Source organism: Engraulis encrasicolus, chromosome 12 (genome assembly GCF_034702125.1).
Source record: "Engraulis encrasicolus isolate BLACKSEA-1 chromosome 12, IST_EnEncr_1.0, whole genome shotgun sequence".
Classification (NCBI taxonomy): domain Eukaryota; kingdom Metazoa; phylum Chordata; class Actinopteri; order Clupeiformes; family Engraulidae; genus Engraulis; species Engraulis encrasicolus.
This window is the reverse complement of record NC_085868.1, coordinates 38,703,102-38,719,138: the sequence shown is the minus strand read 5'-3', so window position 1 is coordinate 38,719,138 and position 16,037 is coordinate 38,703,102. Positions and strand designations below refer to the sequence as shown.

Genomic DNA, 16,037 nt, shown 5'->3' with positions numbered 1-16,037 from the left:
GAAGTAGAGAAATCATTGACTCCCTGTTCAGGAGCCTGAGAGGTTTTAGAAAACCCAGATTCAGAAAAGTCACTGGAAACATCCAGAGGGATGTATGTGGTTTGGGAAAACACCCTTTTCCCTCGAGAATAACGATTGAAGGATCTCACAATGTAGCGAGCTTGGAAACCTGATGGCGCAGTTAAAGTGACGTAGCGCTCGCTGCTTGATGGTTGACCCCTGGAATTGCCCTCAGCAGAGAAGGGTGGTCCATTTGGAAAGGCAGGAGAAGCAGCAACATGGCTGGAAGTCAAAGAGGCTGGCGTTTGGAGGTTCTTGGCTGCCATCTGCCGAGTATGGTCTAGACGCTGGGCTGTCATTTGGGGCTTCTGGACTGGAGCCTGATTCTGCTGGACATTTTGGGGCATCCAGCCCCGACTCACAACAGCTGGTGCTTGGAGGTTCTTGGTTGGAGTCTGCTGGATCGCAACCTGGGCAGTCATTTGGGGTCTCTGATCTTTAGCCGGAGCCTGCTGGAATGGAGCCCGATTCTGCTGGGCATTCTTGGACATGGAGCTGTACGGCCACATCCCAGCTGGTGCTTGAGCGTTTTTTTTAACTGGATCTTCTGCCTTCCGTACAGTTGTGGGAGCTGGTTTCTGGACGTCATTTTGGGACATGGCACCACCAGCTGCTGCCCGGGCTGGCTCACGGGGCCTCATGAGTGATGCCAGGGCCTGTGCCTGTGCCTGCTTGGTCAAGGCGTAGGCCCTCTGTGCCAGAGCATGGGCATTTTGTGGAATCCCAACGCCTGGCGGCATCACACCTGAGGAAACTCTGGATGGCAATTTGGGGTTCTGAGCATTTTGCACTGGAGCGGGGGCCTTCTTTGCTTCGTTTTGAGGCATTACAACTTGAGCCTGGGCGATCATTTGTGGTTTCTGGGCAGGATCCTCAGCCTTTTGAACTGGACTCTGGGTCTTCTGGAAATGTTGGAACATGCCGACAGTTGGCCGACTGATGGGTGGAAGCTGGGCTGCCATATATTGTTGCAGAACTGGAGCCTGGGCGATATGTTGTTGCTGAACTGGTGCCTGGACGCTCTGAAATGAAGCCTGGGGATTCTGACTGTACTGCATGGGCATCACAACCGAACCCTGGGCTTGCATCTGGGGTTTCTGGTTTTCATTTTGGGAAGGGAAGTAGCTGGCTGGAAACTGGGTTTTCTTGGCAGAAGGAGCGTGGGTCCTCCAGGTGTGTGGTTCAGACAGCATCATCAGACCTTGAGCTGGCCCCATGGGCTTTGTTCGTGCTGGAGCCTGAGGCATGCTGATTTGTGGCTGTTGAATCTGTACTGTGGCCTGGGTCTTCTGGGCAGGATCCTGGGGTGTCCCACCCTGCGACTGGGGCAGCACGGCTGAAGACTGGATTGCCACCTGCGGCTTCTGAACTTCCCTTTGGGCCATCCAGGCGAAGCCTGAATGTTGTCGCTGCATGACTGGTACCTGGTTCTTCTGGACTGGCGCCTGGGGGTTCCAAGCCTGTGACATCACCACCTGGGGCTGAGCCTGAGGTTTCTGGACTGAGGCCTGGGGCTTTTGGTTTTCATTTAGGGGCATCCTGGTGTTTCGCTGGGACATCGACACCAGAGCCCCTGCTGGCATCAGAGGGTTTTCGGCTGGAGCGTCAGGTTTCTGGACTACAGGTTTCCAGTAAAACTCACGTATAGCGTTGCCGGCTCTATGGTCACCCACCGACTGCACATGGCCAACAGCAGGCCTTGTTAAGAAGCTGCTGGACCCAAAGCCTTGGGGTGCTCCTACCCCTGAACAGCTGATGCTGTTCAGCAACAAACTAAAGCTCAACACAGCCCCAAGAAGCATGGCGGCAGCAATACCCAGAAGCTGTAGCTTCCCTACAGTTAAACTGAGGTTTTATGGGCAATGCCCTCATGAACCCCTAATTAAGAAAGTGGACTCACCTGTGTGTGCTCAGGTGTTCAATCAATGTTTAGTCAACACTAAATGAATACACACACGGCCACCTAATTAGGAACACTTCTCTAGTGCTGGGTTGGACCCCCTTTTGCCTTCAGGCTGTGGCATTCCAACAAAGATAAATTGGTACTAATTGGCCCAAATTGTGCTAAGAAAATATCCTTTTTTCTAAAAAAGGGTTCTATGTTCCCCGCATTGTATGTTTCCAAGTTTTCAAATTGTGCCCTTCCCAAAACCATCCCTAAACCTAACCTGTCAGAAATGCAATGTTTCTGAGTTGTACATTTGTGCCCTGACCAAAACTATACCTAAATCTAACCTGTCAGAGGTGCAACAACAACCTGCGCTTTGCCATGCGGCAGCAGTCTACTTGGAAGCAGCGGGGAACATAGAACCCTTTTTCGAAAAAAGGGTCCCAAGTTCCCCGCATTGTATGTTTCCGAGTTTTCAAATTGTGCTCTTCCCAAAACCATCCCTAAACCTAACCTGTCGTAATGCAATGTTTCTGAGTTTTCAATTTGTGCCCTGACCAAAACTATCCCTAAACCTAACCTGCCACAGTTGCAACAGCAACCTGCACTTTGCCATTTGGCAGCAGTCTACTTTGAAGCAGTGGGGAACATAGAACCCTTTTTTGAAAAAAGGGTCCTATGTTCCCCGGTAGAGGGACCCAAATCCTTGGGGTGCTCCTACCCCTGAACAGCATAGGGTCCTATGTTCCCCACTGCTCAATGTTGAATTTGAGTGGTATATCCTGCTGCATTTTGCAGCTGACCAACAACTGATTGACTATACTGTTAAGTTTTAGAATTAAACTTTTGCCAGTCCTGTGTTCCAATCAATTGGGCCAGGAATGTGCATGTTTAGCTTCTGATATCTTGAACTCAGAGCTGGCGACTCTGCCATTGAAGGTCACCCAGAACACTTTGTTCTTGATACCAGAAGCAACCCTAGGCTCTATGCTATCTATAAGCGATAGGTATTTTTATGATTCGTCACCCCTGGAGACATGGAGACGACATCTTCCTTAACTAATATCATACTTGCATACGTGTAACCTGCTGACATGAGGAAGACGGTATAAAAACCGTTGCCACCATTTTGTCAGCTGTCGGTCGATTTGCCTGTCATTCGCCAGAGATAGGATGCTGCCTAGATAGTGAGACTCTGTGAGACTTTGTCTCATTTTTATTTCTCTTTAACCTTTATTTTTCTTCTACTTTTACTTCTTTTATTTTCTTCTTATTATTTTTGTAATCTCAGTTTCTCTATAATAAATTGTATCCTGATCTATCATTTTAACTACGAAGTCAAGACTTATTTTATTTTTGCAAGTGAGTCAACTAAAACACAACGCAGAGCATTCATTCTTCAATTTTCATTGGAGAAGAGAATTTTGGAACACATCCAAAATCTAACACCGGTAGAGGGGAACATAGGACCCGGGGAACATAGGACCTAGGGAACATACAGCTCCAGGCCACTTTATTAGAATAGCATGAAAAAGTTGATTTATTTCCATAATTCCATCAATAATGTTAAAGTGTCATGGATTGTAGATGCATGGCCCAGTTGTTTAACTATTCCAATCATTCAAGTTTTTCCTTTTACATAATTTGGCCTTCCAGCTCAAAAAACCCATGAATTGGGAAATTCGCATTATTAGAATATTGTAATAAAATCACAATTTTCTTCATCAAAATTCGTTTCACATCAGTGCACATCAAATCAGTTGAAATTTGGTACTTTCTACATAACATGCAAAGTTCAATACTTGGTTAGGACTCTCTCTATGGATGTTATGGATCAAATTGAGAGATTAGTAGGCCTGAAACGATTAAGTCCTCAACACTGTTCAATACTCCCAAAGTTGAATGGCACAACATTTTGATGCTTTGTCGTCAGCACCTAACCTAGGCCTACCTGTAGGCTTAGATTTGGGCAAGATTTACAATATCTTTGCTGATAGCAATGTTTTGATGCTTTGCTATCAGATGCTTAAAAAAAAAAAAAAATCTGCTGGTGACCCACACTTCCCTCTTGATTATATTCCATAGATTTCCATACGTTTTGGTGCTTTGGTGGTATGGGCTGCTTTCTAACTTAAAATCAGTTAGTGTATGTCTGGGGAGTTAGAATGCTCATAACACCAAAGTGGTATGATAGGCCTAACCTACGTGTAGGCCTAGATTTGGGAAAGATTTACAAAACAGCTGATAGCTGATTGATTAGCTAACGATGTCTAACGAGGTGAGATTAGGGGAACAAATACCTACATGTGCAACCGATGCACTTTAAATGGAGGGTTTAGTAGCAGGGAATATGATTATGTTCAAACAAGATATCTGTGAAAACAATAGTTGTACTGTTTCAAGTACAGAATACTCTCAGGCAAGGGAAAATATGCAGAGGGCCATTAAGGCACCTATTTCTTTGAGCACTCTACTCAGTACACCTTATATTCAGACAGCAGCGATAATCAAATATTTAGCAGAAACTGGACTAGGCTATAGAATCTGACCTTTTCTATTCTTTTCTTTTTTCTCATTCTAATCTTTATTTCTGTTTCTTGTTCTATACTCTAGTTATGTTTATCTCTGTCCCTGTCTCTTTCAAAGATCAAGCTTTAGGTAGTCACTCCCTAGCATAGTGGATCACACCTCAGCCCGGTTGGTGGCGGTAGTGCACTTAGTTTGCAAGCCGCCATTAAAAACCACAGAAGAAGAAGAAGAAGAAGTACTGTTTCACAGAGCCATCTAATACTCATGAACGGCCATCCGGGTACTTTGCTCTTAAATTTGCGTTACGCCCCTTTATGGGTGAAAACAAACCGAATGTCTCATTGACTTACATGCTAAATCGGCTAGCCTAAATGAACACATTCCATGCTTCAGCCACGGCTGTTTGGCTATATTATTTGAACAGCCGGCAACACAACACGTTTTCGGCATGTTGCGCGTGAACAACGATAGTCTACATGTCCGTATCTTACGTTTATTAAACCCCAACATCACCAATTGACTTGCATGGGTTGTTTTCCCCCACAAATGGGCGTAACGCACATGGAAAACGTCACGCCGTTCATGAGTATATCAGAGTTACGCCACTCCCATAGACCTCTATGGACCAATCTTTCCACAGCAATGGCGGCTCTCATGGAGCCTCACGGAGCGTTAACATGGAAATCCCCATTGACTTTAGTTCTATTAGAAGTTACTTAGTTCCAGGAGGTGGCCGTAGAACACAGAAAATGTGGTAAAGGTAGCCTAATGTAATTTGTTTGTACTTAATCTTTGTTTGGTATGTGATGGTTCTGTGTTAGTTTCCAACGAACAGAAGTTTACTGTTAAGAAACATTTTAATCTACGCGAATCACATCACCATCCGACTTCCTGGTCCCCGGTTTGCGCAACTCTGTTATTAGATGGCTCTGCTGTTTCAAACCCAACATGCATGGCATTAACCCTTCCAGGCAACATGATTTTTTATTTATGTTGGCTATTTATTTAGGCTATCTAGTGTCTTCGTGCAGTTCTTAACAATTTCACTCTGTTACACAATGACTCATGGTTTACAGTAACCAAACATGTATACTACAACGTTGTCATTACAAATTGGAACTATTTCACCAGTGTCTTGGTGATAGCTGAGAAGTAGGTTATTATGACACAAATAAAATGTGTAATGTTGGTGCAAGTATTTTGCATTGCCAGAATTAGTACACACCCCAGAGCAACAGATGGCAGTCATGAGTAACATGGGTTCATTCATGTCCAATGATGTCAGCAGAAGAAGACAGCAAGAGTTCCTGAATCCAAGCTGGCTGTAACGTGGAAAGCTGCAGCAGTGCTGAAGACACGAGTTCTACATTGCTTTGCATTATGCCTCTGAAGAAAGCTGTCATTGTCCCCGGCAATGGAGCCGGGGACGTGGAACATTGCAACTGGTATGGTTGGGCAAACAAGCAAATTAATAAGGTACAGTAGGCTATTGAATATTTGGAGTTCAGTTTCAGCCTCTCTGCTTGCCTCTGCAAGTTTTTCTGGATTGTTGTAGGTTCCACTGTATAATGTAGGGCCTAATAGTAGAGTAGGCCTAGAGTAGAGCAGTAGGCTATATTATTTTATTAATCCCGAGGGAAATGAAGGTGTCAGGCAGCTTACATAAATGACCTAATTACACATTATTGCACATTGCAGTGAACATATAGCTCACACGAGTACAGCAACACACACACACACACACACACACACACACACACACACACACACACACACACACACACACACACACACACACACACACACACACACACACACACACACAGTTTACATAAACAACACAAATAGAAAACATACACTCAGACCTAACACATTGTTGCACATTGCAGTAAACATAGCACACATTTGAGTACAACAGTCCTTCCATTAGTTCACACACACATGGTCTACGTCAGTGTTTCCCAACCTTTTTTGTCTTGCGTACCCCCTAAGCCTTTTTGTCATTTCATGAGTACCCCCAAGTCATACTCGATATCCCCATGTGACTGAGTTCCATACATTTGTTCCCGCTGCAGTGTGCTTGCGTACCCCTAGTGGTACACATACCCCTGGTTGGGAATCACTGATCTACATGATCTGTAGTATTCCTTTTATAACATCTGTTTCTGTAGTGAAATGTGAAAGGTACATACCTACGCCTGGTTGTAGTAGGGCATGCATGTGCCTGTCTTCAATAACTAGTCGCAGACTACAGGTAATCCCAACATGGCCAAACGTAGAATTAAGGTCATACTGGGTGACTTTCAAAATAATGATCTCAAGAAAGTGATAATTCGCTTGACTGAAGCTATCTCTTCTATAGCTCTTCTGCGCCTCTGTTTCTAAGTTTAAAGGGATGATTCCCATGACTCACCCAGTCTGATGAGTAGCAAGTGCATACGAATTACTGGAATTGAATAGTGTTCTCATATAACTTATGATGTAAGTAGGCCTACTGTAGTACCTTTTCCAGTGTAACCACATACACCACGAGTAAACGGTAATACAATTAAAGGTAGCATGTGTAATTTTTGGTAAGTTAAGTTTGATTCCAGAAAAAAATCTACTGCATCATGGACAGCATACATTTTGGGAATAAAGCGCTAAGATTACTCACTGGACCTGGTCCTAAAAATCTTGTCACCCATGCTGTCATAATAGGAAATGCACACTACATAATGGCATTATCATTTCGATATATCTATATTTTGGACTTTTTTGGGGGCCGAGACAAGAAGCTAGTGGGAGAGAGAGAGAGAGAGATGGGGGTAGAGTTGGGAAATGACCCAGGCTGGACTCGAACCAGGGTCCCCATGGACATGTAACGTGTAACATGTAACTTTGGTTGTCATTTGATGTTATTCTTATTAACAGTGTGTCGCATGGCCTTGCACGGTTTCTCAAACACAGCATACTCAAAGGCAGCATACTGTTATACCAGGTCAAATTCCGGCCCGAGGTAACTTCCCGATCATGCCCCGTCTCTCTCCCAGATATTCCCTATCGTCTCTTCGCTGTCACTGTCAAAACGAAGACATACAGTAAAAAGACCAAAAATGTACACAGTACCAAAAGTAAAACAATGGGTCTTTATTTCCAAGATCCCAGACGTGACTTGCCAGTTGAAAAACATGCCTGACCCGGTGACAGCCCGCGAGACAATATGGCTTCCCTTCATGGAGAAGGAGCTCCAGTGTGACGAGGACACTGTCATCATCGGCCACAGCTCCGGGGCAGCGGCCGCCATGCGTTTTGCAGAGACGCACAAGGTCTTTTCTACTTTTTACTTCATTTTATTTTGTATTTGACCTTATACAGGATTGTCCCATTGTCCCAGACTACGTGACTCTTCTGCCAAGGAGTCCTGGTCAAAATGGCAGCCAAACAAAGTGTTCCATACGCAGACAGACATAAACACATCATAAGGAAAATGAAATGTACATAAAACACAGTAATTACATTACATTACACTTAGGTGGCACTTTTATCCAAAGCAACTTACAGATATATTACACAGTACTGGTTTAAGTCCCTGGAGCAAGAGTGGGCATAGGTGCCTTGCTCAAGGGCACTTCAGCCAGAGAGAGTAGAGAGAGAGAGGTTCCATTGGCCCATTGTTTCCTGGTTCTATTATTGCCCCCTTTAGGCAGACCTAAGGACTGTTCTATTCAATGCTAGGAGCATTATGACACGCCCCTTTAGGCAGACCGAAACCTGGTCACATTAGGTGCCCATACTAGAAACCTATTACATTGGCATATCTCTATACTTAAAGAATCTCTGCTTCAGCTATAGGATGAAGGGGTGTAGGAAGGGTGGGGGATTGAACCTGCAACTCTGTGATCTACAGTCCAAATCCCTAACCATTACACCTCGACTGCCCTCAGGTCTTCGCCATCGTGCTGGTCGGGGCGTACGTCTCGGACCTGGGGGACGAGAACGAGGCGGAGAGCGGCTACTTCAGTCGGCCCTGGGAGTGGGAGCGCATGCGGGCCAACGCGGGGCACATCGTGCAGTTCGGGTCAACGGACGACCCCTTCCTGCCCTGGGACGAACAGGAGCAGGTGGCCAAGGGCCTGCAGGCCGACCTGCACAAGTACACGGACCGGGGACACTTCATGAACACGCACTTCCCAGAACTGATTAACGTGGTGAAGAAGCTTAAAGAAATGGACTAATTTGGAGCAGGGGTTCTCAGTCGGTCAATATTAACATTGCCAAGAAACCTGAAGAAATTGATCAGAAAGGATCAGATCTACAACCAGCTTTTCAGCCTGCTCTTTTCTGACTGAACTATAGTGGGAAAACTCTCATTCACAATCAAGTCAGTAACATAGCCAGGGAATTGAAATAATTTTTTTTATTATTAGAAACGGACATCCAGAATCGATTTTCATAGTTCTTGTTGCCACTGTAATTCAATGTCCACATTTAATGGAATGCTTGACATTTCTCCTTTCAAAGAGGAACACAGTGATCTTGTTCATATCGTGCCATAGGACTTTAAAGGGGTATGCCACTATTTTGGGGCTTAATACAGTTAAAATCGTTGCCCAGGGTTTATAAAGGTGGTAAAGTGTCTTATCTTTCATGTAAGCCGTTGTCTTGCTTTAAGACAAGTTAAAAGAGGGAGCATGTCGCTAAGCTAGTGAAAGTCAATGGATCCGTGTAGCATGCTACATGCTACAGTGACGCATTGACTTTCACTAGCTTAGCTACATAATCCCTCTTTTAACTTGTCTTAAAGCAAGACAACACTTAACATAAAAATAAGACACTTTACCACCTTTATAAACCCCGGCCAACAATTGTAACTGTATTAAGCCCCAAAATGGTGGCATGCCCCTTTTAATATACACATTCTAACCAATGAGTTACACTCACTGACTTATTTAACCCATTTTAGCCTAGACCTTTTTGGGAAAAGGCGCCCTCTCCCTATTTAAACCTAAATATCTCAGCCTCCGAAGCACATAAAAACATGAAATAAGTGGCATTTAAAAGCTAGAACCTTCATTTTGCATTAGAATGTGTTCATTAATTTCTAACATAACCACACCAACCTTAATGCAGCTGGAGACACATATACACTGCATTCAGGTTCTTGAGATTTTAGCTGTTTTATTAAAAATGTGGGTAAGTTAGAGCTCAATGGACACATTCTAATGCAAAACGAGGGTCCTAGCTTTTAAATGCAACTCATTTCATGTTTGTATGTGCTTCGGAGGTTGTCTGGCGGCAAACACCAGACTAAATCACAAGTGTGTGTGTCCAGCACTTTGAAAAGAATGCGCAAGGCAGCATGGTACTCCCAGGCTACTTCGGAGGCTGAGATATGTAGGATTTAATAGACAGAGGGCACCCTTTCCCAAAAAGGGCTTAGGACAAAATGGGTTAATCATTAACATCCTCCAAAAAAATTAAAAGAAACCATGTCATTAGGAACCAAAAAGTCAGTAGTCCGCTTCCACGGTCAGCTTTTGACCTATTCTTTTTTCTACCTCCTATAATTAATTGCCTGAATTAATTGAATAACACTGATAAACAAAGTGGCTTTGTCCACTAGTTATACATTCATTTCAAAGACTTCAGTCACTTAGATACTAACTCATGATGATTAAGCCTCATAGACCGACTCACATTGCCTGGCTCCCATAGACCTTTGTGCGTTTCTGCTCTTCGAGTCAGGTAAAGACTCAAAGGGCTGGGTGTTAGAAACCTTGATGAGTCTGATTTTGAAATCGTTATCTATAGTAGCCTATCTTCTTGGGTGTGGTTTGGAATGATAAATAGTAGACTTACCAAGTATTTCCAGTATGACACATCGTTAGGTGTGTTTTATTATATCATTGAAAGTGTGGCAATGGTTTGACTGTTTCTTGTAATAAAAAAAGATACAAGATACATCTATGTTGCGTGGTCTCCAAGAAAAGTCAACGGCAATGTGATGTGAATTTTCTAAATTATGTTTGGAAGCACTTCCAAGACCCTTGCAACACCAAGGTAGCCTACTCCTGTCTTAACAGATTTTTCTAGCAAAAATAATGTAATTATCACCTGCATTTTGAAGTGATATAGCCAAAACGTATTCCAGAATGAGTTTATTTTGGTTATCTGATCAATGACTGTTATTTCACATCTTCACCTCATTTGTGTATGTGGTTGTGATACCTTCTCTAAAAATGCCCCCTGTGCAACTTTACTGTCTGCTTTTGGTCAGTGGTCTTGTACAATGTGGAACTAACCTACCCATTGGTGATAAATGTTGTACTTCAGTTCTACCTAGGCCAATAATGGCAACTATAAATTGGTGAAACTTTCAATTCCTTCTACAGGCCTACCAACTCTTACAATACATCAGAGGTATGACCAGAATGACGTGTGGGTGGGCAGTTAGCTCATTAATAATACTTTAATAAATAATACAACATAATAATAATAATAATAACAATAATAATAATAATAATAATAATAATAGACCTATAATAATAATAGTCATAGTTATTCATCTTTGTAAAAGATAATGGTCAGTGTTACTTTGTAATGTCTACTGGTAAATGAGGACACCAGGTGAATTGGTGAATTGAATTTGAAATTTTACAATATGTTCATCATAAATGAATAAATTACAACACCATCAACGTGTAAATAAATAAGAACACCACCAAGTAAGGGTCAGAGGTAAACGTAAAAGACGATCGTGTCCATAAGGTGGAGCCATTTGCTCAATTCTGCTAGAAGGAATGGCTGGAACTGGAACCGCTGGTGCTTGGTGAGTCAAAAGGCAAGGAAATTCATTAATTCATGGTGATTATGCATCCTGGTTTTAGAGTGGGGAAATGTTAGTACGCCATACACAGGTCATTTCTATTTCATACTTGTCTCAAGAGTTGTGGTCATCAGAAACGGCTGGTCAATGAATGGGCGCAACAGATTGGCACTTAATAACGTGGCCATCCGTGCGTAATTTTCCACATCAACAAGCGTGTTCAGGGGTTTTGCGAGCAGAACGCACCCTCCTACTGCTAAGCTACAGCTGCAACTTGGGCTAAAGACAGCCATCTCTCCGGTGGACAGTGGTGGCAGACAAAAATGAACTTGTTAAAGAGCCCATGTACCTTAACTCTAAATGTTCCCTTGAAAGGAATTGAATAACCGAGTAACGGTCATTTGAAAACGTTGGGTTCCCCCCCAAAAAAGCGCCGACCTTCCCCTGCCATGTCTCTGGACAAAGCAAAGCTTTGACAAAGAGTTAAGTGGAGTCACACACTCGCACGCGACACATCTCAAACAGATTTGGTTGTAGGCTACCACGCTGGAACCCAACTGACTTAAACTCTTGAGAATTTAAGAGTAATCGGTCAGCACCGGTCAGACTAGTTATTGCCTACTTCGAGTTTATATTCCGTCTGTTGGTAAAAGGCTGGTCTTTCTAAAGGTGGCCATTGACTGAGGTCCGTGGATTGGTCGATTAGTCAAGGCAAGCAATTGGGGCTGGACAGGAAACGACTCCCATGCAACGCGCAACACTCCCAGCTCCCTGGGAGAAAACGGGAGAGGGAACAGAGCGACAAATGTATCCTTGAGCGTATGGGAGATTTTTTGTCAGGCGGATGGTCAGTGATAAGAGAGATCTCCGTTTGTTGCCCTATTAACGGGTATGATTTTATTAATTGGGATTTTTCTCCAGGATTTTCCCCAATTTCTTCGCGTGCTGAGAGCATTGTTGTAGCCTTCCCACCAGGAAACAGGAGGGGACTTCATTGTCGAGCCGTAGCCTATTGGATCGGGGAACAAGACAAGTAAGCATACTCGTTTTGTGTTTTTATATTACCTGTGCCTGGTAAACTACACTGCAGTGAAAAGATAGAAATGGTATAGCCTACGCGCGCAAGGATCACCTTTACATTGGAAAAGACATAAAATTCCCAACTGTATCCCACCGGGGTGTATTCCTCTGGAGAGAAAATTACTCGGTAATATCAGAGAATAGAGGATCCTTGATTGTGAGTTTAGAGCCGCAGAGATGACTGTGAATGTGGGCACTGCCCCATTACCTCAATGAATCTGCCATGTTTTATTGTAAACCATTGAATAATGGGCGTACGGGGGTACCATTCAGCCCTTGAGTAGCCTACACAACATGAGCTGAACAAAAATATATGTAATGGGCTATGGGCCGACTTGGCTGTTCTTGAACCAAATAAATTAGGGTGTGTTTTTGCCGTGGATCACTTGATGGGTTGTCTTCAGTCCGCGGTTACCATTATTCATTGGATCCTTTCATCCTCTGATGCCACATTTATCCTCAAACTGATGCATTTACTACCAATCACATGTCTGCTATTTGCTACATAGGCCTACAGCTAGTTAAATAGCCCCCCCGATTTCTTACACCGTTTACAGTGCAGACTGGCCATGGGTGCATTTCCATGTATTTACTATTTCCCCAAATGTGCGATTCACTGCTCACCAGAGTAGAAAATTTGGGTTGACATCTTGGAACTGATATTTAGTTTGGCACTAGCGCAGCCCAACATCCCTCGACACATTATAACCATCCCTGAGTATGTGTATGCCTCCACCCTTTCAAGCGAGCTAGTCAGCATGTAGGTAACAGTTTTTGCTACAAGTGTAGCGTTTGATTTGAGTGTGCAATTCATAGCCTGTTCCGCTACTCTGCTGCATAAATGAAATCTAGTCATTTAAAAATGTATAGGAAACGTACAAAAAGACTCGGTTAGCGCATTGTGGGTCACCAGACTGTCCCCAGCCCTTGCGGTGAGCTTCCATTGTCTTTAGTGAAGGTTAAAGCCCATACATTTGGAATTATTTGTTGTCATGGCCAGTAGTTAATATGTTGGTGCTCATTTTTGATGCAGACACTGCCTGGTATCGTTGCCCGTCTATTTATTATTATTCATATGACACGCCTGTCAGGCAAAGTCTAGAAGGGGGGCTTTTGTCTCCAGCAGACTTCAGGGAGTAACATGATTATCAACACGAACGGGGATGAGGCGGCAGATAATTGCCAACTTATCGGTAATGTCTGTTAAGCTCAACTGTAGAAATAATCCAGTTAGGCTTCCACTCGGAGTCATTTGGTTTTTTAGAAGGGGTGGTGGTAGTTTGGCCACCACTAGTGCCTACCCCGCACACATAGGCTACACACACACGCCCGCGCGCGCGTGCGCGTCCGGGTGGTGAAGCGCATGCCGGGGAGGGGAGTTGGAGAATAACGCAGCTGTCAGGAGCAGTAGTATACCCCCAAACCGACAGTTACAGCCCCGTGGCTATGATGACCGGCACGTGTTGTTAATATGCTGACGTTATTGTTTCGTCTTCAGAACCGCTTCCCTGCTTGGGCAGTGTTTACACCTGGTGTTTACTCGTGTTTGCACATCTAGAGGACATGGAAGCAACAACAGAGAACCGTTGGGCCAGTTACCTGCAGCCCCTTCTCTCTCTCTCTCTCTCTCTCTCTCCCTCTCTCTCTCTCTCTCATCAACTAAGGGTATGGTGCATGGCCTTGTGAAATGTCTAGCGGCTGCAAGGGGGATCTGTTTGGAAAGGCGTCCAGTTGCCTCCAACATAACTCATGTTATGACTGTGACTAGCATGACCTGTGCTACTCTGGGATGAACGACAACCTTGACAGGCATGGAAGGAATCTGTTTTCCTTCCTATTTAAAAGAAAGCATGTGGATGTGAAACATCTTTTATATCAGTGTCCACCCCAGACGTCAAACTACACAAGTGTCTGGTCTGACACCCCCCCCCCCCCCCCGAGATCAGCCCGTCATAGATGTGATGAGGGGTCTCTCAACCCCCCCAGTTAAATATCACGCAGTGCTGTCAGCAACAAGAGGTCAAAGAGAGGGGTCTTTGAGATCACTGACACTCCTGCTACCTACAGGCTACTGTCTGGACACCATCTGGGGCCGATGAGGTCACACGCGCACACGCGCACACACACACACACACGTCTGCAGAGGGCTTGGCAAATTCACAGCCATCAGCAAAAGCTCAATTGCATTAATCCATTTTATTGTTAATACTTTGTACTAAGGGGGGTCTTGGTCAGGCTTATGATGAGGTCAAGGCAGTGTTGGGAGTCCTTTGATGAGGCCAAGGGGGCGTTTATTTAAGAAAGGTTGAGAACCACTGATCTAAAGCAACATACATTTCCATCTGCAAGATGCAGCCATCAGAAACTTGGACTCGTGTGCACAGTAGAAGGCCAATGATTTTTTTTGTACCATGATTGATCTTCTTCTTCCAAGTTCGGTATCTTGGAGGTCTCTTGGAGGTTGCAGGGTACGTGCAGAGAATGGTATAAGAAGGAGATAAGTCAGGCCCGTTGTTTTCCGGTATCCCGTTGACGTCAGGTGAACGCCCCTTTGGGGGTGCATCCCAATATGCGACCTTGCTTCCTCCACTTGTGCTTGTGGCCTCGCCCCGCCTCCTGGCCCCTCCTCCGTGGAGAAAACAATAAAGTTTCCCAGCTGTCAGCCTAGCCAAAATAATTTTTGGGGGACTATTCTTCATTCATCATCCAGTTTGCAAATGAGAAAATGACTTTACAATTGCGCTTTTGCAAGATATTGAATTCATTTTCCGTTGTCAGTGACATCATCATGAGATCACAAGCAGGCAAGTGAGCAAGGGAGGAGGGAAGTCCGCATATTGGACTCCACTCTAGGAGACCAAGGGTGCATCCCAATATGTGACCTTGCCTCCTCCACTTGCCTCCTCCACTCGCTTCTCGTCATGATGACATCACTGACAACAGCATTATATTTCAATATCTTGCAAAAGCTCAATTGCAGAGTCTTTTTCTCGTGTGCAATTGTTATGGTGAATGAAAAACAGTCCCTCAAAAGTTGTTGTGGCGAGGCTGACAGCTGGGAAACTTTATCGTTTTCTCCACGGAGGAGGGGCCAGGAGGCGGGACGAGGAGACAAGCACAAGTGGAGGAGGCAAGGACACATATTGGGATGTACCCCAAACTTGAGCACATCCATTTATATTGTGTGGGCGGAGTTCAGGGTATCTCCTTCTTAATACCATTCTCTGGTACGTGTGTGATGGAGGTGTTCCTGCCCAGTCTGTCCCCCTCGGGGACACAAACTTGTCACCTCATCAACTACAACGGTCCGGAAATGGGAGTCACAGTACGATACCGCTGGACTAAAGGACCAGTCCTCCAGCCCAACGGCATCGACTCTGTATGAGGTTTTCGGGAGGGAGGTTTACAAACGTTCCACGCCAACTCTGCTAGTTAGCCTCCGTTACACGTGCATACATGCATGGAAAGGGAGAAAATAAGTGGGTCCTTCTGTATGAACAGGTTTGCATTGTGTACACATAATGCACTGATGTTGTAAGGAGTGAATAGGATGAAGATTGGCTATGGTGCACTGTACCAGAGTGTACGGACCAGACCACAGCAGGCCTGACCTGGCCCAGATATTTGATTTAAGCACTCTTGGAGCGGGGATTTGTGTGGGAATTGCTGAGA

The 16,037-nt window shown here is 44.5% G+C and overlaps 2 protein-coding genes across 2 annotated transcripts in view; both read left to right on the top strand.

The window, feature by feature from the left end:
• The first annotated feature begins 5,464 nt into the window (after window positions 1-5,464).
• On the top strand, window positions 5,465-8,879 carry rbbp9 (retinoblastoma binding protein 9). The gene is made up of 3 exons (XM_063212696.1): window positions 5,465-5,953; window positions 7,618-7,785; window positions 8,404-8,879. The coding sequence occupies exons 1-3, from the start codon at window positions 5,858-5,860 to the stop codon at window positions 8,692-8,694; spliced, it is 555 nt and encodes a 184-aa protein (XP_063068766.1). The 5' UTR covers window positions 5,465-5,857; the 3' UTR covers window positions 8,695-8,879.
• A 3,040-nt stretch (window positions 8,880-11,919) lies between these two features.
• raph1b (Ras association (RalGDS/AF-6) and pleckstrin homology domains 1b) overlaps window positions 11,920-16,037 on the top strand; it is a 102,762-nt gene continuing 98,644 nt past the window's right edge. Inside the window, exon 1 of the mRNA XM_063211897.1 lies at window positions 11,920-12,318. The gene's annotated coding sequence lies outside the window, so the exon portion shown is untranslated. The remainder of the gene's footprint in view (window positions 12,319-16,037) is intronic.

Coding starts and splice junctions, on each gene's coding strand:
- rbbp9 (XM_063212696.1), top strand. CDS start 5,858: ATGCCTCTGAAGAAAGCTGTCATTGTCCCCGGCAATGGAGCCGGGGAC. Junction 5,954..7,617: donor CAAACAAGCAAATTAATAAG/GTACAGTAGGCT, acceptor TTTATTTCCAAG/ATCCCAGACGTGACTTGCCA. Junction 7,786..8,403: donor GTTTTGCAGAGACGCACAAG/GTCTTTTCTACT, acceptor GACTGCCCTCAG/GTCTTCGCCATCGTGCTGGT.